At 43.2% G+C, this 23,807-nt stretch overlaps 2 protein-coding genes across 2 annotated transcripts in view; one reads left to right on the plus strand and one right to left on the minus strand.

Moving 5' to 3' along the window:
- The window catches only part of LOC119396912 (midasin), a 153,804-nt gene extending 131,383 nt beyond the window's left edge, over positions 1 to 22,421 (plus strand). The window contains exons 65-74 of the mRNA XM_037664292.2: positions 387 to 573; positions 3,319 to 3,745; positions 5,334 to 5,469; positions 7,773 to 7,964; positions 8,735 to 8,902; positions 9,571 to 9,792; positions 12,646 to 12,907; positions 16,407 to 16,517; positions 19,060 to 20,264; positions 22,202 to 22,421. Of these exons, the coding sequence (XP_037520220.1) occupies positions 387 to 573; positions 3,319 to 3,745; positions 5,334 to 5,469; positions 7,773 to 7,964; positions 8,735 to 8,902; positions 9,571 to 9,792; positions 12,646 to 12,907; positions 16,407 to 16,517; positions 19,060 to 20,264; positions 22,202 to 22,378 (3,087 nt within the window). The 3' untranslated portion in view covers positions 22,379 to 22,421. The remainder of the gene's footprint in view (positions 1 to 386; positions 574 to 3,318; positions 3,746 to 5,333; positions 5,470 to 7,772; positions 7,965 to 8,734; positions 8,903 to 9,570; positions 9,793 to 12,645; positions 12,908 to 16,406; positions 16,518 to 19,059; positions 20,265 to 22,201) is intronic.
- LOC119396920 (DNA polymerase beta) lies at positions 22,057 to 23,703 on the minus strand. The gene has a single exon (XM_037664302.2). The coding sequence runs from the start codon at positions 23,439 to 23,441 to the stop codon at positions 22,434 to 22,436; it is 1,008 nt and encodes a 335-aa protein (XP_037520230.1). The 5' UTR covers positions 23,442 to 23,703; the 3' UTR covers positions 22,057 to 22,433.
- Between the last annotated feature and the right edge of the window lie 104 nt (positions 23,704 to 23,807).

Here is a 23,807-nt window from a genome sequence, read left to right on the forward strand (position 1 = left end):
TGCCTAGCCGAACGTACCATTAGAAGATGAAACTGGGTGATAGCATGTGGAACAAGCAGTGTAGACAGGGAAATTTTACAGCATCAAAAGATTTGAACAAGACAAAGAAAATCAAGAACAATGCGTTACATACTTGCACTACACTATGTACAGTATATATACTTATACGCAAGATTACACATAATATTGGTGACCATGTTGTAGTAATAGAAAATAAAGCATTGCATATATATACTTATCGTATTATTTTTAAGTGTGTTCACATTATAAATGTTTCAATAATTTTCTGGTAAGTCTCTTTGATTTGCTTCACTGTTATTGTTGCAGAGCGACACAATTTTCCATATATTGTTTCTTTATGAACATGTGTGCACTTTGGCTGGCAGGAGAAGCTGGCTTCAGCGATATTCCAGAGCAGCTACCGGATGGAACAAATATTGGTACTGCTCCAAGCCTGGCCAGAGCCTGCTGAATCAGCTGAAAGCCCAATTAAAGAAGCTGTAACCAGGCTTCAACCACAACTAGCCTTGATTCAAAGATGTGGACAGCAGCTGTCGCACCCTGCCTTCAGAGGTAACACAAAACATGCCAACTGTAACTGAAATGAATTGCAGAAATATTACCCACATTCACCAAGACTGCTACAGGACACCTATGCATCTTATGGCTGCTGCAGGTGTTCATTCATATCTTGAAACTGGAGCATGAAGTAATTGATGGTGAAAGATGGCAGCTGAAGTTTTAAGTACTAGTGTTCACTACCTGCCCCGAACTGTGCAAACTCACAGCATGCATGCAAGGAGTACCTGCTGCCTTCAACTTCCATTAAACTAAATACTGAAGGGCATGCAAATTTGGTTTTAATTATGTCAAAAGTTGATGAAAAGTCAAACAAGGAATGTTTCTGGAGCCAATGTTTCATCAAAGGGACTTGGCTCCAGTGACATTTCCTTGCTCTTGCCAATCTCAAGCTATGCTCATTAATGATATACTCACAACATTTCTTATGAGTCTTCCAGGTAACATGCATCATCACAATTCATTCATATTCATTCGGCACTCCTTTAGCTTATTATGCTTACTAAGCTTTGCTGTATGTATTTCAATTCAATAAGTTAGCACTCCTGTTTCATTTGCTTAAGCTATAGGTAAACTTGATATTAGTCCAAGGCAGTGCAGTTTCTGTTAAACTCCATACCGATTAAATCATGAAAAATTGTTTGAAAAATTGCCAATTTTTTTATGACGTGAAATGCTTCATAAACATGTTCAAAACATAAATATATTTGCGAAAACATTTTACGGCAGATAAAAATCTTTTATTCATCTTATTTCGCACCTTCATGTAATACCCCATACCTGGGCCATTTGATGTGTATTCTGAAAGAAATTTCCGCAACTCCAGAAAGTAAGAGTTCCATTGGACTTCCGTGGAAAAAGTTCACGATATTCCTCGATCGTTCAATTCAAAGTAGATGAGACTACAATCCGTGCAGTAGCGTTCAAAGCACGGCACTGTGCCTTGTTCGTTTATAACGCACAAGGCATGAAACGCAAGGCATGCATTTCACCGTTTAGTGTGCAGACTCTCATTCAATAAAAGTGCCACTCACGGAACCTGTGCTGCCATCTATGTTTTAAATAGCAAAACACCATTTGACGAGCTGGGTTCGTCAAAAGCCTCTTGGAACATTGCCGAAGAGCCATGATGAGCACAGTTCGTCATAAGCAAAAAAGTGACGACTGCTCATGACAAGTTCAGGTTGTCATAAGCACTTGAAGGGTTGAAACTTTAAACTTATGTTACTGTAGCACAAAAATAAATGCAGATTACTAATTGAGAAAATCAAGGCTAACCTTTTTATGCTTTTTCTTTTAAGTCTTTGCGCAAACTGCAGTGGTGATGACATCAGTGTGACATAAATTATTTTGCATTTTCATGTATTTAATCCTTTGTGCATTTAAATTTTCTAAAAGTGTTAAATTTATTTTGTTTGCTTTTTAAAGGCAATGAAATCCTTTTACGTAAACAAATGGGTAACTAGCCGTGAACAGATACGGTCAGTATTTCTGACAACACAGAGCTGGCACAGCTGTTTTGGTGTGACGCTCCACTCGTTTTTTCTCATAGCAGAGAAAAAGCAAGGACTATAACACCAGTGGCTAAACATTTCAATAAATTCAGTCCTGTAGAGGCATGGCACTGAAAGGGTGCAATAGACAAGAAACCAAGCCATAGAAACTTATTCAGAGGGCAGCATCCTTTTCTTAGTATATTGCCGATTTCTCTCCTTTTGCTTGAGATTATGTAGATTTTCACTATAGCAAGTTTTGAACTATTACATTTTTTTTTTCTCTTTTGCTCTCTTGGTAATGTTGAAGGTTACAAACTAAAGTTCCCATGGTAGATAGAAAACCCAAAAGAATTTTGACTATTACGTAGTGCTTCCAAACACCTGTGTGTAACATTATTTCTCTAGACACACACAGCAGGAGACCAACAATCTCTCCCAGAAAGCCACCTGCCATTTTCGTCAAGATATTCCACTGCCACTTCCCATGTTAACTGTAACACACCAATCACAATGATTACTGCTCTTGGCTGGCTCTCTTTAGATGTCACAGCTAAAAGACCCTCCAGTGGAACAAAAAACTTAAATTGTGCTGTGTGAAGGACAGATCTTGAAACAAATACTGACACGAAAGTTTAGTGAAATGCTAATAAGGGTACTGTTCTACCTTGTACAATCATGTTATATAAAATCATGTCTGTCATGTACAATGCCTCCTGGGTCCAGTCAAGCTGCTGACGGAAGCTTTCAGCCCAAGAGGACGTTTCTAGTCTGTTCTAGAAAAATAATAATGTTTAAGTTGAATTGACAGAGAAAGGGTGTTTTGAGCAAGTGGGGCCAATGAATTGGACAAGAGGCATGCAGGTGTGGCAGGAGTAGTATTTTACTGCCGTGACAAATTGTACACTTAGAGAAAGAGGTGAGATACTGTGAGCACTGATTATGCAAAGGTTTGTTGACAGATAAACAAGTGTCACTTGCCTCTGCTTCTTTCTGGCTGTGAATTTGTGTGCTACGGTAAGTACAGTTTATCATACTGGTAAACTAAAATATCAAAACGGTCACAATACTGAATTTCATTGCCACTAATACCTCTGCTCAAGCAAAGGGCGTTGAAAATCTTAATGTGTATGGTGCAGGGGAATGCATTTAACACTATGCTTTGTATGCCCTTCTTAAAAACTCTTGTAGACCATTAAGTGTTTTTTCTGTCATTAAGGAGACCATGTTGTGTGTTGTTGCACAGGTGTGCTTGGCCATCCCAGCATAGAGTTGCTTGGAGACGTGGCGAGTCACCTAGCAGCAGTTAGCCAGGATGTTCAAGAGATTGGCCACACTCTTCATCCACCACTAGCCAGGAACTTACACGAGCTTGCCGAGCCTTTAGGAGCAGTCTCCAGGGAGTGGCAACAAGTGGAGCTCCCAGAACCTGAGCCGCACAAGAACTCGGCCACTGACAAGCTTGTTAGGAGGTTGCTCCTAGCAGTGCAGTCTTTGCACACAATGCTTGGTGAACCAGGGAAGTCCAAGCCGGAACAGTCACTGCAATACTTGAGAGAAGTCCTGCGACAGGCATTTGACAAGCTTGACTTGGAGAGGGTGGAGCGCTGTGCACATTGCCTGGTGCAACAGCTTGCAAAGCACGGCACCAGTGTCGAAGCCAGCCAGGCAAGGCAAGTGGAAAGTCGACTGTCTTTCGAGACCTCCTGCAGTTTAATATATAGTCAAACTCACTTCGAGTGCTGCGAAAATGCCATCGTTATAACTAGATTTCCAGGGTGAAAAAAAAGCAAAGGGAAGAAAGGGGTCAGAGCTCGTATTACTACGTATATATTTGGCAGTGTGGCCAGTGTCTCAGCTCTCCTTCCAGCTGCAGATTATGTTGGCTCGTTTAACTTGATAGTGGTGCTCAGCTACACGCATTATGCATACTCACAGCTTTCCCGGCTATACTTTACTGGCTATGGTAGCCAGCGTGCGTACTACTATCACATGCAAGAAGTGATCGCAGTAAACTTTTAAAAAGCTGGAAGCCACCTGGTATATGCCCCCACCACAGATTACCTGCAAGACAGTACGTGCGAGCCACCCATGCGCTCAGCTGTGCTACCTTGAGCAGGAAACCCATGCCTACCTCCATGCACCCCTCACCCCCCCCCCCTCCCGCCCCTACTGCGTGTGTTCATCTCTTAGCTCATTGCGGTTTGTGGTTTGGTTTGCACAGATCACAGATACCAAGCTAACGTGGCAAACCTGTATGGTAACATCGATCGCATGGCAGCGGTGCAAAGAACATGTCTTTAATTTGTTGTTGCTCTCTTGCCACATCAGACACGCCATACTGTAAGCAGGTCATGAAAATTCACAGGAAACATTGTAGTACCAGTCTGTTGGAGACAACACAGTTCCATTTCTTTTACATAGATGGAATTGCTTTCTTTTGTAACAGGTAAAAGTGTGTATGCTAACAAAAAATACCAGGTGTAATGAAGGTGTTGTTGTATTGGATAAGCCTTTAATATAACAGGGTTCGACCTTTGCCTAAACGGAGATTTGGGTGACATGATGGAAGGGCGGTTGACATCTTATGCAACAGTGAACAGTTAGTCAGAAAGCTTTGAACATAAAAAAATTAAGGTAATTAGTCATGGGGAAAAAAAGGGATAAGGTGTGAAGCATGTTTCACTGCATAATTTTACAATAGTTATTTCGAGGCATCACCTTATGTCCATTGATTTTTATTGATTCAATGCTTGCTGAATGAGCATGCATGACAAGAGCACTATAAATTACCACACCTTATGGCTTGTGACTAGGCTTGTGCAAATATCTCTTTGGTTCAAAGTGAAGTCAAAGCAAAGGGTTATTAGTATTGAATAATTTCAAAGTGTATTTGAATAGTAGCAGCATTTGAATACATCACGTTTTCAGTTTTGTCGTACTTAGCCCGTATAATTCTGTATAACATGCTTTTAAACTTAAAAGAAGATTTAGTTTGGGTGCAGGTAATCTGCACACTTAATTTTGAAGTGCAACTTCGTGGCAGTGCGAGTTTCCAGCATAGCGGCTCATCATCACTGCAGTGAAGCCACCTTTTCAAGTGGGTTGTAATTATGGTAAAATACATCTGTTTGTTTGTTTCAAATGCTTCTAAAGTTTGAAAATTTTCAATTTCTATGAAAGTGAATTTGAATACTGTAATATTCGAAGCACTGGAATATTTGCACAGGCGTTCTTGTAATGCTTCCATTGTAAACTTAGTTCCAGAGTGGTTCCCCTACTGCGGCAGTATTTGGGGGTGGCCCATTACCTGGTGACCCTGCAGCTTGCATACCATAGAACTGAACTCAAGTTGCTGTATGTGCTCACATCCATCTTTACTAGTCTAGCCCAGAAGGTAAGTGGTTCCTACTTCTCTGCACTTACTTTTCTGCACTTGCTATTCAGCATGTGTACAATGATGGAAACTGAACAAGGAGTTCGTTAAGCATACAAATGGTGTAACCTGCTACACACTTTTTAAATTGCTTTGTTTACACATTGAGTGCATGGTAATGCTAGATTAAATTGCAGGCACTGTGTACTAAGTCTTTTGTACTAAGGCAGTTTGTACAGCGCAAAGCTTGGCACAGCAAAGCACAGACCCGTCGCCGCTCGTACTCCCCGTTGACTGACGCGTCTAGCTTCGAGATGTGCGACTTCCTCATTGGGAGCACGCAGCTAGGCTATGCACTGAACAGAGGTTGCGCATGATATCTCCGTCAGAGGGCGTGGCGTAGCTACTGTGCATGCTCGGCTTGGTCAGGGGGTGTGGTATCTGGTCGCTAGACGACGCGATGCTTGCTTCCTCTTTCTTTCTATCTTTTTTCCTCTCTCTACTTCTTTCTCTCTCTTTAGTTGATGTTCTCTTGGTCTCTCTTTCTCATTCTTTCTGTGCTACGCCTTACTCTCTCCCATCCTCCTCACCGTCACATCTCTCCTCATGCTCACTTCCCTTTCCCAGCCCATCGCTACACTATACTATACAAGGCTATGCTATGCTCTGCTAGCATCGTGTGGTTAGGACGCTCGCCTTCTGATCAAGGGTATGCGAGTTCGAATCCCACCTCGTGAAGAATTTCTTTCGGCAGGAATTTTTCTCTTTCTTTTTCTGTTTCTTTCTGTCTCTCTGTTTGTTTCTCTCTTTCTCTCTCTGTACTCGTTCTCAGGTGCCCAGTGGCACATACCTTTTAAGATGATGATAGTTTTCTGCGATCGCCTTACAAGGGACGATTTGCTTAAGAATGGAAGCTTGAGCGAGTTGGTATGCGTTTGTCTTGGTTGATATAGCGCACACAAAACGACGACGAAGTATAAGAAAACACAGTACAGGCGCTGACTCGCAACTGAAGTTTATTGACTCGCAACTAAAGTCAGCGCCTGTCCTGTGTTTTCTTATACTTCGTCGTCGTTTCGTGTGCGCTGTATCAACCAAGATGAACAATTTGCTAAACAGCTTCACTGTTAAAAGTGGTGCAAGCAAGCATGTTGCACTTATGACAATAAACTAGTCCTTGATATGGATGCATTATCCTATTAGCTATGTGCTACTTTATTAAAGGGTTGTGTAATGCATGAATTTCTGGCATTGCCATAAATTAACATCTGATTGATAAAGCACAATATTTTATGGACTAAACATTGCATATTGCAAGTGGCAACACTGCACTGTCACTGTTTTACACTTCTGGCTAGAGTGCAGATTTGACCTATTTATGATGAAAGATTGAACAATGCACGAAAAATAAAACTCTAGAGTGGCTGATGGCAAGCCATTGTAGGTAGTTTACCGTCACTGTGTTCACACTTGTTGACCTCAAGTGTGATATCAGACACACGGACTAGAGTGACAGCTGCAGTAGTAGAGTATGAATCCATGTGCTGACCCCTATAACTCCAAAAAGTCTGGCATTGGCAGCACCAGCTTGGCTTGGCTGGTTTGCAGTTGATGTGCCAACGTAATAATCCAATGTAATAAGTCCAATCACACAGTTGTATGAATGCAGTAGTGCAGAATGTGTGTATGTAACTCATTATTGTTGCTGTGCCTCATAGGAAAATACCAATGGGCTATCAGAGTTCACAGAAGGACATTTACTATCCGTTATAGGCACCTCACTTTTGTTTATTACAATTTATTAGATATAATGAAGGTATCTTTGTGGCCAATGCAGCATCGTTATAATGAGGTTCAACTGTATGATTTCGTCCTTTATAAACCAAGGTGAACTAACAAATGCTGGCATAATAATGCCAATGAAAACTAACTGCAACTAGATGTGTATGTCTTTTGACAATCTTTACAAATTATAAAATAATCATCTGTATGTTATGCTGTCAACACAGACTATTAAGATTAAAAATTGAATTTTGAGTATCAATGGTTAATGATGATCTTTTATCAGCCACATTCCACTGTGGCAGTTAAATTATGGTTAGGTGCTTTCCCTACTTGTGAACCAAAACTTCTGACTTAACCAAAAGCCCTGTTTAATGCCCTGTTTATTAAAAGCTTATTTGGCAGGACATAATTATTTTGTGGTTAGCTGAAATTACACAAATTGTCAAAGTTGTGATCATTGTGAGTCAGTGGCCTATTGACAACAGAGCTGGTCTTGAAGCTCATTTTTCCTCCATGTGCTTTAAACATTGTGTAACCAGGGCCTGTGCATTCCTGAGGAGTGGCGTGAGGAGATTGCACGAGAAGGAGCACCAGAGTTCCAGGAAATTGAGGATGGCGGGCTGGGAGAGGGTGAAGGTGCCAAAGATGTCAGCGACCGAATTGAGTCTGAAGACCAGCTGGAGGGCCTGCGCAATGAACAGCAGAAAGAGGACACCGAGAAGTGCCCAAAGGTGGAGTCTCTCTGTAATTCCTCATGATCAGCACTGCGTCTTTTTCCTGTTACATCTAAAAATGTTCACTTTTTAACCTGGATAGTTCATCTGCTCTAAAAAAAAAAGAAAAAAGAAAGTACACCACATAATTTTAAAGACTTGAATGAAAATAGAAGTGATAAATGTAATCAGACAAGGAGGTGCTACATTTCTGCATTTGCTCAGTTTGTGCTGTCTTTCATAATTATGCTTTCAAAGCTGACCCTGAGCTCAGTCAGCGTAAGGCTTGTCTTGAGCAGAGAGCCCTTATTATATTGCACTTTTACATCAATCCCCCTTTTGATATTTCGCAGTTTGTTGCACCACTTTTTATTTGTTCTACTTGAACAGTAGTTGTCTGTGCTCTGTAAATTCATAAAGCAATGTTTGCGACCTGGCTGACCCTGGAGAACTATGAGGAACCTGACCCTGGCATAAGCTGTGACCTGTGCTGTAAACATGATGTGATGGGACTCGTGCATTACCTTTTCTTTTTGTTTTCTTTTCTTTTTTTTTTCTTGTTAGGTACGATTGTCCTTTGGCAATCATACCTAATACTCTTGGAAGGACAGATCATTATATTTTCAGCAACTATCCCTTTATTGAGGTAGTTGTTGCAGAATATCTTTTTATTTTGTTTGCAGGCTGTGTCAGTTTCTTCTTATTTGCAACCTTTTTGCCACTGATATTGCTGTTTCTGCAGCACTTGCTTGCATAACAAAACTCTGTGTGGGCTGTTCTGAACTCAGGAAGAAGAAAACGGAGTAGAGATGTCCGAGGACTTTGATGCTGCTGCTCAGGACCCTGAAGAACAGGAAAATGACAACGAAAGGAGTGATGATGATGATAAGGATGATGAAGAGGAGCTTGAGGACCAGATGGGGGATGTTCAAGCTGACCAGAATCTTGACCAAGAGGTCATTGAACTTTCTTCTCATACAATGTTGTGCTGTCAATGGGCATCATCTAGTGCATAGAGAAATAATCACTGCACCAAAGAGGAGTGAATGATTTCTGGACAACTAGATTAAAAAGGTGCTGTCGACGTCTTCATGACAGTCTGAAGAATTAATAGACAGGATATAAATATTAGTGCAATATTTCATTCGTGCATATTCCTATGTTAGCAGAAAGGCATAGAGGAAAGATAATTAGTATTTGTATTTTTTAGGCTTGTGCGAATATTCAAGTAGTTCGAATATTCAAATGAATATTACAGTATTTGAATTCTGTAAATGTGGCTTAACTAACCTGAGCACTTACTCTATGTTTTGCGAGTTTGTTTTTCCGCACCTAATCAGCAGAATGAAGCAACACAGTGTGGCAGCGTCGAGGGTGCAGTGGGGGGCCCCTTTTCTGTCAGTCTGAGGCACTTTTTAGCAAGGAAGACTTGAGTAGAGGTGACCTTGAGTGAACAGTTGGAGGAGCCCTTTCTACAAGTATTGTGTGGGTTACTGCTGTTATCCAAGACCTGGATTGCATGCCATTTCAGATTATTTCAATACCATTTTCATATCGTTAAGAAATGAGAATGTGTTGTGTCCCTGTCGATGTGATGCATGCTCTGGTTTTCTGCTCTCAACAGTTGTGGGACAAAGAGGAGGAAGATGAGCCTGAGGAGGCAGGTGACGAGAACGAAGAGAAAGGTGCTACGGGTGAGGCCTGCAAGCAGACGCCCGAACTTGGTGCCAAGGATGAGTCTGCTGCACCACAGAATGAGCAGCCACCACCCACTGGTTCTGAGGACGATGGCCCCTGCGACACTGCTGAAGAACCGACACCAGACCCAAATTCCACACATCCCGAGGTGTGCATCATGTTGATTAATTTACTGTTTACATTTTATTTTCAAGTACCCTCTTCGAAAATTCAAGTATACCTTTCCTTTTTGTTTGAACCATGCTGCAAATTTAGTGCTGTGTTGTGTTATAGTTTAATATGGCTTGATTGCTGAATCGTCAAGCTGTGCAAAAAGATCATGGCAGATTAATGCAGCAGCTGTATAGAATATATAATTTGTTTTGAAATATGGCCAGCAATGTTTCCTTGTTTTCGGCTTACCAGTCTTGCTTCAATCATATTTTCTTTATCCTTCTGTACATTTACACTGTGCTCCTTGTTTTGTAACTCTGAGCCCCCTCCCACTATCTTTCAAGTGTCATTTTAAACAGCGTTTTCCAACACATTTCCATTGTGTTCTCATCTGGCATGTCCATTTTAAACTCTTTGAAACCAGTGCAACACATTGCAGTGCTTGTTTACTGGATTGCCCTGCGTAATGGTCATGGGAAAGAGCTAAGCAGATGAAATGGATGAACAGTTTACTCCACATCTTTCTAAGTGCTTAAATTTAGTCTATCTGCATCATATGTCTAGTAATTTTTAATTTTTTAATAGAGCTGTGCGAATAGCAAAATTTTGGGTGCGAAGCAAATTCGAATAATAAAGATTGAGTGCGAATCGAATCGAATAATTTCGAATAAGTTTCGAATATTTCTCAAACATTTTTCAAATATTTCGAAGTGAAATTACAGAAAAAGTTGCAGAGAATCCCTAAGTATGTTCTTGTGAGATAGCAACATGAAAGTGTTTCTTTTCGCTAGGTTGATGAAGCGCTGGTGGGGTCATATTTCATAGTTGTCTTTCTTATCAAGAATGAGGCAATGTAGAGGCCGAATTGTATTTATGTACATGATTTGGTGCAACCAAAGTGTTGCCGACAGCACTTTACACGCGATAGGCAGAGATGCCATTTCCTCAGGCTCTCCTCCTCTTTCAACTTCTGTGGAAGGCCAACTGATGTGGCAGACAAGGGTGTGCTCACTTCAAGTCCAGAGTTCCAAATCTGCCTCGTAGACGCCGATATATAAGAACATCTGAAATTTTGGATGCTAAAAAGCTTCGGCGTCCGATTTTGCGGACTTCCTGCCCAAATTTCAGGTCCAAAACAGCATTAATTGAGCCCCCAACTCTGCCACATCTTTCATCTCCATATTGGAACCAGTGTTTTCTTGAGTTAATACATTTGCGACCGTAGCGGAGCTTGAAAGGCAGCTTTGCCGTAATACGGGGGTGTGATGAGGTGAAGAATGCTGAAAATCTAGGGACCACTTCCAAACGGACGTTGACTGTCTCTTGGCTAAGTTCGACCGTAACGGACCTTGAAAGGCAGCTTTGCCGCATTGCGTGGTTGTGAGGAGGTGAAGCATATTGAAAATCTAGGGACCACTTCCAATCAAACGTTGACTGTCTCTTGCCTAAGTTCGACCGTAACGGAGCTTGAAAGGCAGCTTTGCCGCAGTACGAGGGTGTGAGGAGGTGAAGCATATTGAAAATCTAGGGACCACTTTCAAACGGACGTTGACTGTCTCTTGGCTAAGTTCGACCGTAACGGACCATGAAAGGCAGCTTTGCCGCAATACGGGGGTGTGATGAGGTGAAGCACATTGAAAATCTAGGGACCACTTTCAATCGGACTTTGTCTCTTGGCCAAGTTCGACCGTAACGGACCATGAAAGGCAGCTTTGCCGCAATACGGGGGTGTGATGAGGTGAAGCACATTGAAAATCTAGGGACCACTTTCAATCGGACTTTGTCTCTTGGCTAAGTTCGACCGTAACGGAGCTTGAAAGGGAGCTTTGCCGCTATACGAAAGTGTAATGAGGTGAAACATATTAAAAATCTGAAGGGGTCACTTTCAAGCGGACGTTGACTGCATTTGTCTTTGGGAAGTTCGAATAGTTCGAATAGTAAAATTTCAGTGCGAATCGAATCGAATAGCAAACACTATTCGAAAAATATTCGAAATTTCGAATATTCGCACACCCCTATTTTTTAATCAATTCTCAGGCCTCAGAAAATTTTGTTTTGCATATATTTTGGTAACATAAAATCTGCAAAATGTAGCTTAGTGTGGAACTTAGCATTGAGTACTGTGATTACGTGATGAAAAAGTATGGCATAGCATTGGTTTTGTAAAGACTGTGGATTGGTTATGTCTAGGCTTGTGCGAATATTCGAACAAATATTAGAGTATTCGAATTCACATCAAAACTAATTCAAATTATTCTAAATTTCGATCGAAATGAACGAATAGACATATATAAACCGCATGTAAACCTTGTAAAGGTGGTTTCACTGCAATGCAGGGGTGTTTTACCGTGAATACACCTATTCAGGGGAAATCTGCACTGTCGCGAAGCCCCACTTCAAGGTTAACTGATCAAAGTACCCTCACATCTATTCATGATTTTTTTAAGTTTAAAAGCTCGTTATACCGGCTTATATGCCTTAAGTAAATTTTTAAATGTAACATATTTTACAGGTTATCACTTGCATTTTACCGAAAGTCAAATCCTGCTACTATTCAAGGTTGCTTTCACTTCCCTTTGAACCAAAAAGAGTGACATTTGCATATGCCTTGTTTGAATTTAAAAAATATTGTGCAGATTAGTTCGGTCATGACAAATATGCTCATTTTTCTTTATAATGTGACATATACTATTCGAATTCGATTAGAAATTTTTGACCAAATCGCTATTCACTTCGAACTTAAAATTTACTATTCGCACAAGCCTAGTTATGTCCCCTGGGTAACAGCTGACATTGAACATCGGTGCAAAGCTTGCTTAGATGATCTGTTGGTTTGGAATATGTCCAGGAATCGAACTCAATGGATGTTCCTGAGGACATTGAGATTCCTGAGAACATGGACCTGGGTTCTGATGCGGAAGACATCGCCAATGAAGATGAAGGAGTGCATTCTCCAGAGTGCCCCAATGAAGAGGATGGCACTGCCTCAGATGCAGAGGAAGCTACTGCCGAAGCACCCCTAGAGGAGGAGGAGCCTGGTGGTCCGGATGAAGGACCACCCGAAGAGCAAGCCACTCCTCCCCTCGACATGAAGGATGACAATGCAGCAGGTCAGCGCTCTCTTCATCGTAGAAGAAAATAAGGTGTGCTGACACAGGTTCAAGAGAAGAGAAATGCACAACACAAACACTTATCTTCTCTTGTGTCCAAGTCTGCGCACCTTACTTCCTTCCATAGGTCGGCAAAAAAATTTGGAGCTCACTCAGACTCACTCAAGAAATATACTTTGTACATAAGGTGCACTCGACTCAGGCTAACCGAAACATTACTGTCCGTGTGTGCTTATTTGTCTTTCCTCTTGTATTCTGCGCTGTACAATTCAATTCGTTATGAAAACATTACTCACTCAGACTCACAGCTCGATCTTAGTCTGAGTGAGTCGACTCACAAATGAGTTTGCCGACCTATGCTTCCTTCCACAATGAATCTTTACCAACTAGCTCAACTTTCTGTCATTCAAAGCCCTTGGTGCTTCTGTGTGAGCCTTGTGTGCCTCGCACTGTGGTGCAGTATGGCTCTTGTAGTTGCAGAAGTTTTCCACTTGGTACCACCTACCGGGATTTGGGAGGAACAGTAAAAGTCCTTCCTCTAGCAGTTGGAGTAGCCTGACGACGAGAGGGGAGGGGTGGGGTTACCTTCCCCCCCATACTTCTTTCAATTTTGCATGGGTGCATATACTACATGCATACATACAAACACACACATGAACATACATAAAAGATGGTTGAACACCACTGCCCTCCCCGCACCGAAAAAAATTTCTGGCTATGTCCCTGTTGAGGGATTATAGTTGAATCACGTTATAACAAAGTGTGTCTACAAACTTGACTGAACTTTTAGTGAAGTTAACAAAATTTGTAGTTATTTTACGATTTTAAAGACATTGCATCAATATTTATTTTAAAAAATAGTGTTCACAAAAGAGATTCACTCCTCGGTCTTTGAATGTCCTGTTGGATAATGGATTCTTTGGGCTGGTTAGGTAAAAGCACTTATTGGGATCATAGCGCAGAGATGACATGGACAAAAAGCGCAAGTACTGGTCATCATTCTTGTCCACATCACCTCGGCACTATGGCCCCAATAATTGCTTCTGCTCAATATCTTCTGATGGTGAATTGGTACATGCAGAGTGCTTGCTTCAGGAAAGTTTATAAAGGGATCTAAAACAGGCAAAATTGCAACCGCAACGTCACCAGGAAAGTCACCGTGTGTTGCATGTCAGTCTCTGCTTTTCAAAGTTTGCTGCTGGCCCCGCCACGGTGGTCTAGTGGTTATGGCGCTCGACTGCTGACCCGAAGGTCACGGGATCGAATCTCTGCCGCGGCGGCTGCATTTTCGATGGAGGCGAAAATGTTTGAGGCCCGTGTACTTAGATTTAGGTGCACGTTAAAGAACCCCAGGTGGTCAAAATTTCCGGAGCCCTCCACTACGGCGTCTCTCAGAATCATATTGTGGTTTTGGGACGTTAAACCCCAGATATTATTATTATTATTATTATTATTATTATTAAAGTTTGCTGCTGCTTGTGTGCTGAGTTTGAATGTAAATCTTTACTAAAGTGCACATGCATGTACATGTGCTCCAGGCATGCTTTAAAAAGAATGCTTGCTGTTCCCTCCCTTCTTTTCGGTATCATAGTCATGGGATTTCAGAAATCTTAATTTTCACAGGTTGATAGGTAAATCAATATCAAATATGACATGAAAATGCTTTCATGCTATATTATATCCGTTACACGTTCATATTGGAGACATTTATATTGTTTTAACCAATAATTTCTTATTTTGAGGCTTGAGTGTATTCCGATTTTGGAATTAAAGTACTCTGAAACATGTGCTTTGGCTACAAATATCGTTTCCTAGATCTATGGTCTCCGAAAGGTGCTAGTAGCTTTTATAGGAAAGTGCAAAAGAATCGCATTGTCATAGCTTCTCATGCAATGAAACTGCTATATACAGTAGAACCCCGCTGTTACGTTCCTCACTGCTGCGTTTTCCCGGCTGTTACGTCGTTTTCCGCCGGTCCCGGCATAGCTCCCATAGGATACAATGTATTGGAAACCCCGCTGTTACGTCGTAACTGTCGGACCGTTCCCGTATGATACGTCGCGAAGTGCGCTCGGAGCCGACCGAGTGACTACCAAAGAGAGCGGCCATGGTGCATTTTCACGCAGCTTGGCCTCGTTTGACCGTAATATTAGCCGCATGAGAGGCGCAAGCAATAGAATCTTTCAATTGATGCAAACAAAAGCATGGCCTTCGAGATTCAAATTGCAAAGATGGCGTCTATGACGTAAATGCTCGCGAAAGCAAGGCCTTCGAGATTGGCATTTACTATTGACAAAAGCATAGCCTTTGATATTTGTATTGCACAAACATGGCGTGTATGACGTAATTGCTTGCGAAAGCAAGGCCTTCGAGATTGGCATTCACTTCTGCCATCGCGTTGGCGTAGACTCATCATCATCATTATTTGTCGGAGAACGGGAGGAGTTCGAGCTGGTTGGAGCTCGCATGGTCGTGCGTGCGGTTCGCGGTCGGACTCGCCGCGCCGGTCGTGATTGCGTGTGCTTAGTTCTTTCATGCCTACAGCTGTTGGTGTTAAAAAAATCACATACGTTGATTACATTTCTGTGGATGAGGCCGTCCTAAGCTCCGCGTTTTTATCCATCGAGCTAGATCGCGGCTGAGCGCGCCAGTTTTCGTGCTGCTCGTAAGAACTGAAATAAAATTCTGTACCACTAAATATTTTGCCATTTTTCCTGTTTTTCGGCTCTTACGTTTCCCGTCTCTTACGTTTATTTCCTACGGTCCCTTCAAAAACGTATCAGCGGGGTTCTACTGTATACAGTCAAATTTAGAGCTGTCACATCCAATATCTTGTGTGAACTTTTTCAGCATTAGAAACTATGTTGCAGCAAAAGCAACAAGATCAACTAGTATAATTTCCTTCCCTATGTTTGAATTTATTCATTTTGCCAGTGTTTGTTCATGTGTCCTTTCATATTATTCAATCAAATGTCGCAATCCTGCTATGGTTGACTTGATGGGAGTTGACTGTATAACAAGTGTCATGCAGCTGCAGAATATTGTTTTTATTCTGAAAGTTTATTTAACGATTGTGCATGATAATGAAGAGCAGTCATTCATGGCCCATCATGTATGAATTATAAGACAGAAATAAAATGAAAACAAGGCACTTAGCATGGACTAATGATCAGAAGTGCTGCGGCAGTCACAGGACCACTTGCAGAGGCAGAGCATTGATATTTAGTAATGCTGTTTGAGAGATTTTCGACACTGCGTGCCTTTCGATTCAGCATTATGTGTTGAGGAGTGCATGAGGTCAGGGCATTGGAATGAGGATTTGACTGGTACTGCACCAGCACGTGTGAAACATTACAAAAGGTTTAATTAATAAAGCAGCACATGGTATCTGCATGTCCTGTCTGTTAAACTTTATTGCTTGGTTGCGTCTAGGCATCTTCAAATGCCATCAGCAGCCACACCTCTTTAGCTACAGTGTCTCTTCCCTTCTTTATGCTAGGTGATGCATCAACTGAAGCTGATAATGCTGGCACTGGGTCAAATGCTGGCAAAGCAGAGCAGGGGTCATCGCACGAAGATGCTGAGGAGCAAGAAGGCACATTAGATCTCGGTGAGACGGTGTGACTTTGTTGGATCTCTTTGGGTAGCAGTAGTGCGCTGTTGTTCATTGTTACCCAAGTTACCATACGAGTGCATCAAAGCATGTCGGAGGTAAAATATAGCAAAAACGGAAGTACCGTATTTACTCGAATCTAAGCCGATGTTTTAAGTGCGAATGCACTTTATAAGCGACCCTGAATCCGCCGTCCCATAGCAACGGCGCGAGGAGCGGAGAGGAGCGTCTGTAGCAACGGCGCAGCGACGTCACGCCCCACGTGACTGCGCGCGCTCCGCCCTCCGCTCCGTGGCTGCGCGCGCCCCGCACATTGCCTGTGGTGATGAAGGCCGGCGGGAGACGCCGAACGAAAGCGTGCGAAGCGAGCCGAGCACACCGAAGCCGATCTGGCGCGGGGACGCGCGATGCGTGAGCGAGCGCGGGCCCTCGAATTCGATCGGCCGGACGCGTGCTTCAAGAAAGACTTCCTGGACCGCAGCTTCGGATACAGCTGCGCGGTGTGCGATCGACTGTGGTTCGACAACAACCTGAGCCCCATCTCGGGCGTGCGCAACGCCGCCAACAAGTTGAACGCGTTGCGGGTTCTTTGGAACGAGTTCGGAAGACAGATCATCATCATCAGTAAAAGTGCTTTGCACTTAAAAACGGCCAGACCTCCGTGGGTCGGCTGGCGCGTGCTCTCTCGCTGCCGTCTCCTTCGCTCGGCTCTGCAGTTTAGTCGCGCGCGCCCCCTCATAGCATCACCCCGTGCTTCGCACTTCCTCATACTCCCCTTCGGGGAAATGCGGGGTTTTTTTTTTTTTTTTTTCGAAAAAACAATGTGCGAAAGTGGGGGGCGGGGGGGTCGGCTTAGATTCGAGTACCATGATAAAGTTTTTTTTTTTCTGGCCTTGCGAATTTTGGGGGTTGGCCTGCAATTGAGGGCGGCCTAGATTCGAGTAAATGCGGTAAGTGCTCTCTATCTTCCCAGAAGGATAGTGGTAAACTTATCGCAACAGAAACTGCATACAAACAAACTTAATGGTAAATTGTTATCTAGGGGTGTGTGAATATTCGAAATTTCGAATATTTTTTGAATAGTGTTTGCTATTTGATTCGATTCGCACTGAAATTTTACTATTTGAACTATTCGAACTTCCCAAAGACAAATGCAGTCAACGTCTGGTTGAAAGTGACCCCTTCAGATTTTCAATATGCTTCGCCTAATTACACTCTCGTATTGCGGCAAAGCTCCCTTTCAAGCTCCGTTACGGTCGAACTTAGCCAAGAGACAGTCAACGTCCGTTTGGAAGTGGTCCCTAGATTTTCAATATGCTTCACCTCATCACACTCTGGTAATTTCGGCAAAGCTGACTTTCAAGTTCCGGTACGGTCGCAAATGTATTAGCTCAACAAAACGCTGTTTCCAACATGGAGATGAAAGATGTGGCGGAGGTGGGGGCTCAATTAATGCTGTTTGGGACCTGAAATTTGGGCAGGAAGTCTGAAAAATCGGACGCCGAAGCTTTTTAGCATCCAAAATTTCAGATGTTATCATATATCGACATCTACGAGGCAGATTTGGAACTCCGGACTTGAAGGGAGCACACCCTTGTCTGCCACATCAGTTGGGCTTCCACAGAACTTGAAAGAGGAGGAGAGGCTGAGGAAATGGCATCTCTGCCTATCACGTGTAAAGTGTTGTCGGCAACACTTTGGTTGCACCAAATACAATTCAGCCTCTAAATTGCCTCATTCTTGATAAGAAAGACAACTATGAAATATGACCCCATCAGCGCTTCATCAGCCTAGCGAAAAGAAACACTTTCATGTTGCTGTGTCACAAGAACATACTTAGGGATTCTCTGCAACTTTTTCTGTAATTTCACTTCGAATTATTCGAAAAATGTTTGAGAAATATTCGAAAATTATATGAAAATTATTTGATTCAATTCACACTCAATCTTTATTATTCGAATTCGCTTCGCACCCAAAATTTTTCTATTTGCACAGCTCTATTGTTAATGCTTTTAATATGAACACTTTGCAGTTTGATGCACTTAGCAGTGTACTTTAGTCCTTGTTCAAATGGTGTAGTTGTATGCTTTCTAGTTTACATTGGCTTTAGCAGACAGTGTTCGTAATCGCAGTCTGCTGAATTGCAGTACCTTTTCTCATGTTACAAAGGTGCGTTTCTCAAGGAACATAACACTTGTGGAAAGACAAAGTGTTACGAAACTCAACAATTTAATGTTGTGTGGTACACCAGAATTCTAGACCAATATACCAAGATTTGTCTCTTCTGAAGGTTTGTATACTGTCTTATGTCACATGATACATTTTGCTTTGCAGCAGCAAGTAAGCATGATATATTCTAGCTTTCATGTTGTTATGCCTTTGTTGTAGCCTTCATTCACAGGGTTTTGCGAGCATCAACTATTGACCATCCTTTCTTTACTCTCGTGTTATGTTGATAGAGCTGGGCTATTGGTTCTGTGTAATGAGCAGAAACAAAGCTATTTTGTTTAACTTCGACTTTCACACTGTTTGCACACAGGTGGGGAGACTAGAGGTCTGTCTGGATCTGGCCCAAGCAATGAGAGCCAGCCTGAAGATGAGTCGGTGCCTTTCAAAACGTCAGAGAGGCGCACCACTGTAGATCCAGAAGGTATGAAACCCCGAAAGCTGCGAACCACTGAACATGAGAGCACACAGCCGAAGGACAAGGAGAAAGCCGAGCTCTTCCAACATGTCACCAGTGAGGAGGCGCACGATGAAGTTGCACTTGATACGGCCACACCAGAGCAAGCACAGACCGCGATGGAGAGTGCAGAGGAGGAAAGAATGCCCGATCAACTAGTGGAGCAAGACCAAGAGGAAGCTATGGAGGAAGAACACGATCATTCAGAAAAACCTCCAGCCGTACACAGAAAAGCAGCTGCTACAGAGGAGGCAGAAACAAAGGAGAAACCAGGCACCGTTGTGGAGACTGCATTTGTGGAACGTGGCCCTGAACCAAGCTTTCACACAAATGTGGATCTTGTGGCAGGAGTGGAAATGGATGAAGAAGCTTACTTGCCCACCGAATGGGAAGTGGCCACCATCCAACCGGGGTCAGAGACGTGGGCAGCCTGGGAGAAGGCAGAGCGCGATGTTGCTCCACTGGTGCAGGAACTCTGTGAACAGCTGCGGCTTGTGTTAGAGCCAACCAAGGCCTCGCGGCTTCGAGGAGACTTCAGGTCTGGCAAGCGGCTCAGCATGCGACGTGTGATTGCATATTTGGCAAGCCAGCTGCGCAAAGATAAGATTTGGCTACGGAGAGTGCAGCCTTCACAGAGGCAGTACCGTGTGATGCTAGCCATCGATGACTCACTCAGCATGGGCCCCAGTGGGCCCCTTGCTTTGCAGTCATTGGCGCTGCTGGCCCAGGCACTCAGTTTTCTGGAGGCAGGCGAACTGGGTGTTGTGAGCTTCGGTGAGGAGGTGCGAATACTGCATTCGTTGGGCCAGCCATGGACACGGGAGTCAGGGGCCAACGTGGCTGGCTTGTTGAACTTCCAGCAGACACGTACACGTGTGGCCCCTCTTCTGAAGGCAGCAACAGAGCTTTTGCCCCCAGGCCCAGACACTGCTCGATTACTGCTCATCATTTCAGATGGCCGAGGCATCTGCAGCGAAGGGGATGTGGCAAGTGCAGTGTGCAGGGCTCATTCACAAGGACTTCTTATGGTGTTTGTTGTGTTGGACAGCCTGGGTGGCAAGGCAAGTATATATTTTTCCTAGTGTTTCACAACACCTATAATCTAGCTTCATTTGATTTACACCTTCAAATTTTACTTTGTGAGCTCGTGTGTAACTCAAATACCTTGGCGCTGCTCCCGATTCTGCTGAGCATAATAGCAGTTGCACCATGTTGCTTAGAAGCAGCAGATAACACACAATGATCAACTGTTCATTCAAGCTTTAAGCGTTGCAGTTGGACAGTCTAGTCCACAGGGAACAACTGTTTATTATTTCACCATTCATAACAGCTGCAGTGTATATATGCCTGTTTAAAGGGACACTAAGGAGAAACAATGAATCGGTTTAGATCGATAACGTGTGCTCTGAGAACTCTAATGTAGTTAATTTCGCCATCATAGGTTTATTAATAGGGTAGAAAATTAAGTTCAAAGTTTCGTTTTTAAATTTCGCGCCGAAATCTCCCCGCGTGACGTCACGGAATTCAAAGTGCAGTTATCGTATTTTCGCCCCATTGGCTCAACAAAATTACTCCAAACTTGGTATGTTAAGTCTATGGCCCCTCAGAGGACAATGTACTTCATTTTTACCGATTAGGAACTACGTACTCCCTAGTAGGCGCCATCAAAACATGTGACGTCACGGCGAATGGTGCGGAAACTTCTAGGTGGCGTCGCCACCCACATTTTGTTTTTGCACGTTTCCTCGCTTACTAAGCGTCTTCTCGCAGCAAGCGTGGTGTTTTTTGCACCGTGAAAGAGTACTTTACTAATATGAGAAAAATGGTTTTGCTTTTTAGTGTCCCTTTAATGTACCATATGAGCCACTATTTTCCGTTATGCTAAAGACCTTAGCACGATTATTACTGGCAATGTTAACCAGAGCCGTTTGCGGCCACAGCAGTGGGTGTAGAAGATTCTTTTGAACCTCAGGTGTTGCATTGTATGTATACTCAAAAGCCAACTGAAACATGAAATATTGTTGAACTGTACAGTATTAGTGTTCCCAATGCAGTGTGTGAGTGAGGGAGACTGAACAGCATTAAGCAGTAGGCAAATCTGTGTGATTTTGTGAAGTTCACATTTAATTTGTGTACGTGGAGTACATAACCAATAAGAGAACATTGAGTGAATGTAGCAAGAACATATTGATCATGAATTATGTCACTGGAGCTACCACTAGCACCCTAGGGTTGTTTTTATATGTGGGGTTTTACATGCCAAAAACACAACATGATTATCAGGCGCATCGTAGTGAAAGGCTTTAGAAATTTAGACCACCTGGGGTTCTCCAACATGAACCTGGATCTAAATACACAAGCCTCTAACATTTTGCCTCCATCGAGACGTGACCGCCACGGTTGGGATCAAACCCGCGACTTTCGGGTTAGCAGCCTAGCACCGTAACCACTGTACCACCATGGCAGCCGCCTAACGTTGTTTTAATATTTTTAGTATAGTTTATATTTCATTGATTACTTTACAGCCTTAAAGGTTCATTTTTTTCTTCCTTAGGTTAGAAAACTGAGCTAGTTTGTATACATTCATATCGAAGTTTGTGCAATACCCACATGCAGACAAAGGACAAGAAGTGCATATGACATGCGCTGACTCTGAACTGGTTTATTATTCAGAAAAACACAAAAGAAGGAATCTAGGAATGTCATCCGACAAGCATGTGTCACGTGTTCCAATAATGTTCTCAGATTTTTCAGTTTTTCTGACATAGAAAACACACTTTTATCGGTTATGTAAAAACGAGATATATGTTAACTTTGCTCATTCTGACAATGAGCTGTAGAATTCAGCATTTAAGACAACTTTTGTATATTAGTGACATCAGATGCTGTCATTTTTTTCCATTGCACACATGCCATACCAGAATGCTAATAACATTGGTTAGTTCAATACTTTTTCTTATTTTGTAACATCTCTTTGGTATTGGTTTTGGCTCTCTAGGACTCCATCCTTGAAATCCGGCAACCAGAGTTCGGGCCTTCGGGACAGGTCAAGCTCCGCAGCTACATGGAACGCTTCCCATTCCCCTTTTACATTCTCCTCCGGGACCTTGCCTCAATGCCAGCTGTCCTGGGCGAGGCACTGCGCCAGTGGCTCGAACTGGTCTTGCAAGCCTAGAGAGACATATTCTGTGTGAATAAACTCGCCATGTGCCATTCCACACACGCTGTGTTTATTGCCCAAGGGGCCCATTGCGCTTGTGTGGCTCCCAGTAGGTTAGGCCCAACCAATCAAATACATCACGTTCACTAGTTACAGGCAGAGGCTCCCCTGGGACTCCTGTGCAACCAATTGGACGTAACGCATATTCACTGAGCTTCATATTCTGTTGAACCGCATGTGCACGCATACTTTGGTTAAACAAGTCACTGCCTGTGAAGTACAGCAAACCGCAGAAGAACTGGTCCTGAGGAAGTACACGTATGTCAATGCGTCGGTGAGGCTTGGACGAATCGAGCTGGCACACACCCGCGAACTTTGTCTCTCCCAAAGACATGACGTCAGTAATGATGCCCACTTCACGAAGGTGTTCCACGAGGCGTGCCAGAAGTTTCGGCGGCCTCCTGTCCGTAGATCGATAGCTTTTGTGGCACACTAGCAAGTCGATGTCGCCGCTCGTAGGCAGGCCTCTTCGATAGCTGCCGCATGCGACTGCCTCGTAGTCTTTATCAAACTGTTGCAGTGCATCGATAATTCTGGCCTCCAAAAGACCAACTTCTTCTCGAGGTATGCGCTTCTCGATGTCTTCCAAGTAACGCAGCCCTATCTTCTGGTGTTCCGTAAGGCAGTCCTGGTTCTTACGCAGGTCCTCTATGCTGTGGATGCCACGATCATAAAGAGATTTAGCGTGTGCGGGTCCTATTCCCGATACCCGCGTTAACTCTTGAATTACACTTGTGCTTTCATCGCTGCGAACTTTCTCTAGTTTTGAAACTTTTCCTGTTCGTAGGAACTCTTCTATCTTCTGTGAAATCTTTGCGCCGATGCCGGGAAGGGCCTTTGCTTCTTCTGCACTTGTCACTCTTCTGTCTAGCTTCTCAAGCGTCACGGCTGCTTTGCGGTACGCGTTGCTCTTGTAAACGTTACGCGTGATGTTTTTTTCGTAGTCCGCCAGCTCATTTAAGAATTCGCAAATGTCACGATTGGGATTGCCCGTCTCACTCCACTTCTTCTTGCCCATGTCAAAATATAAGCCCGAAGATCTGCGAAAACACTCACATGCAAGTAAGTACGCACGTACCAAACGCTGGTACACAAGGTTCGTCTGCAATCGTACAGCGTACTTATAACCGTACGAATTGGTGCGAGTGTGAACAACCGAAACTACAGTGCTATTCTAGCCATTGTATCGAAAACTATGCCAAAATTGTAGCAAGACCATATAATTAACCATATCACCATATATCAAACTGTAGCTCCACAAACGGGTAAAAAGGAAGACGTCTCGTAATCAGAGCCGCAAGCTCGTATTCGCTCAAAAGCCAGGCGAGATCCGAAGCCAAACGTGAGTCATCTCATAGCCATATCTATCCGGCTGGCGTCATAT

This window comes from Rhipicephalus sanguineus, chromosome 6, assembly GCF_013339695.2.
Source record: "Rhipicephalus sanguineus isolate Rsan-2018 chromosome 6, BIME_Rsan_1.4, whole genome shotgun sequence".
NCBI classification, from domain to species: domain Eukaryota; kingdom Metazoa; phylum Arthropoda; class Arachnida; order Ixodida; family Ixodidae; genus Rhipicephalus; species Rhipicephalus sanguineus.

What these genes read in the sequence shown, in the direction of transcription:
- LOC119396920 (XM_037664302.2), bottom strand. Translation starts at nt 23,441, where the DNA reads ATGGGCAAGAAGAAGTGGAGTGAGACGGGCAATCCCAATCGTGACATT.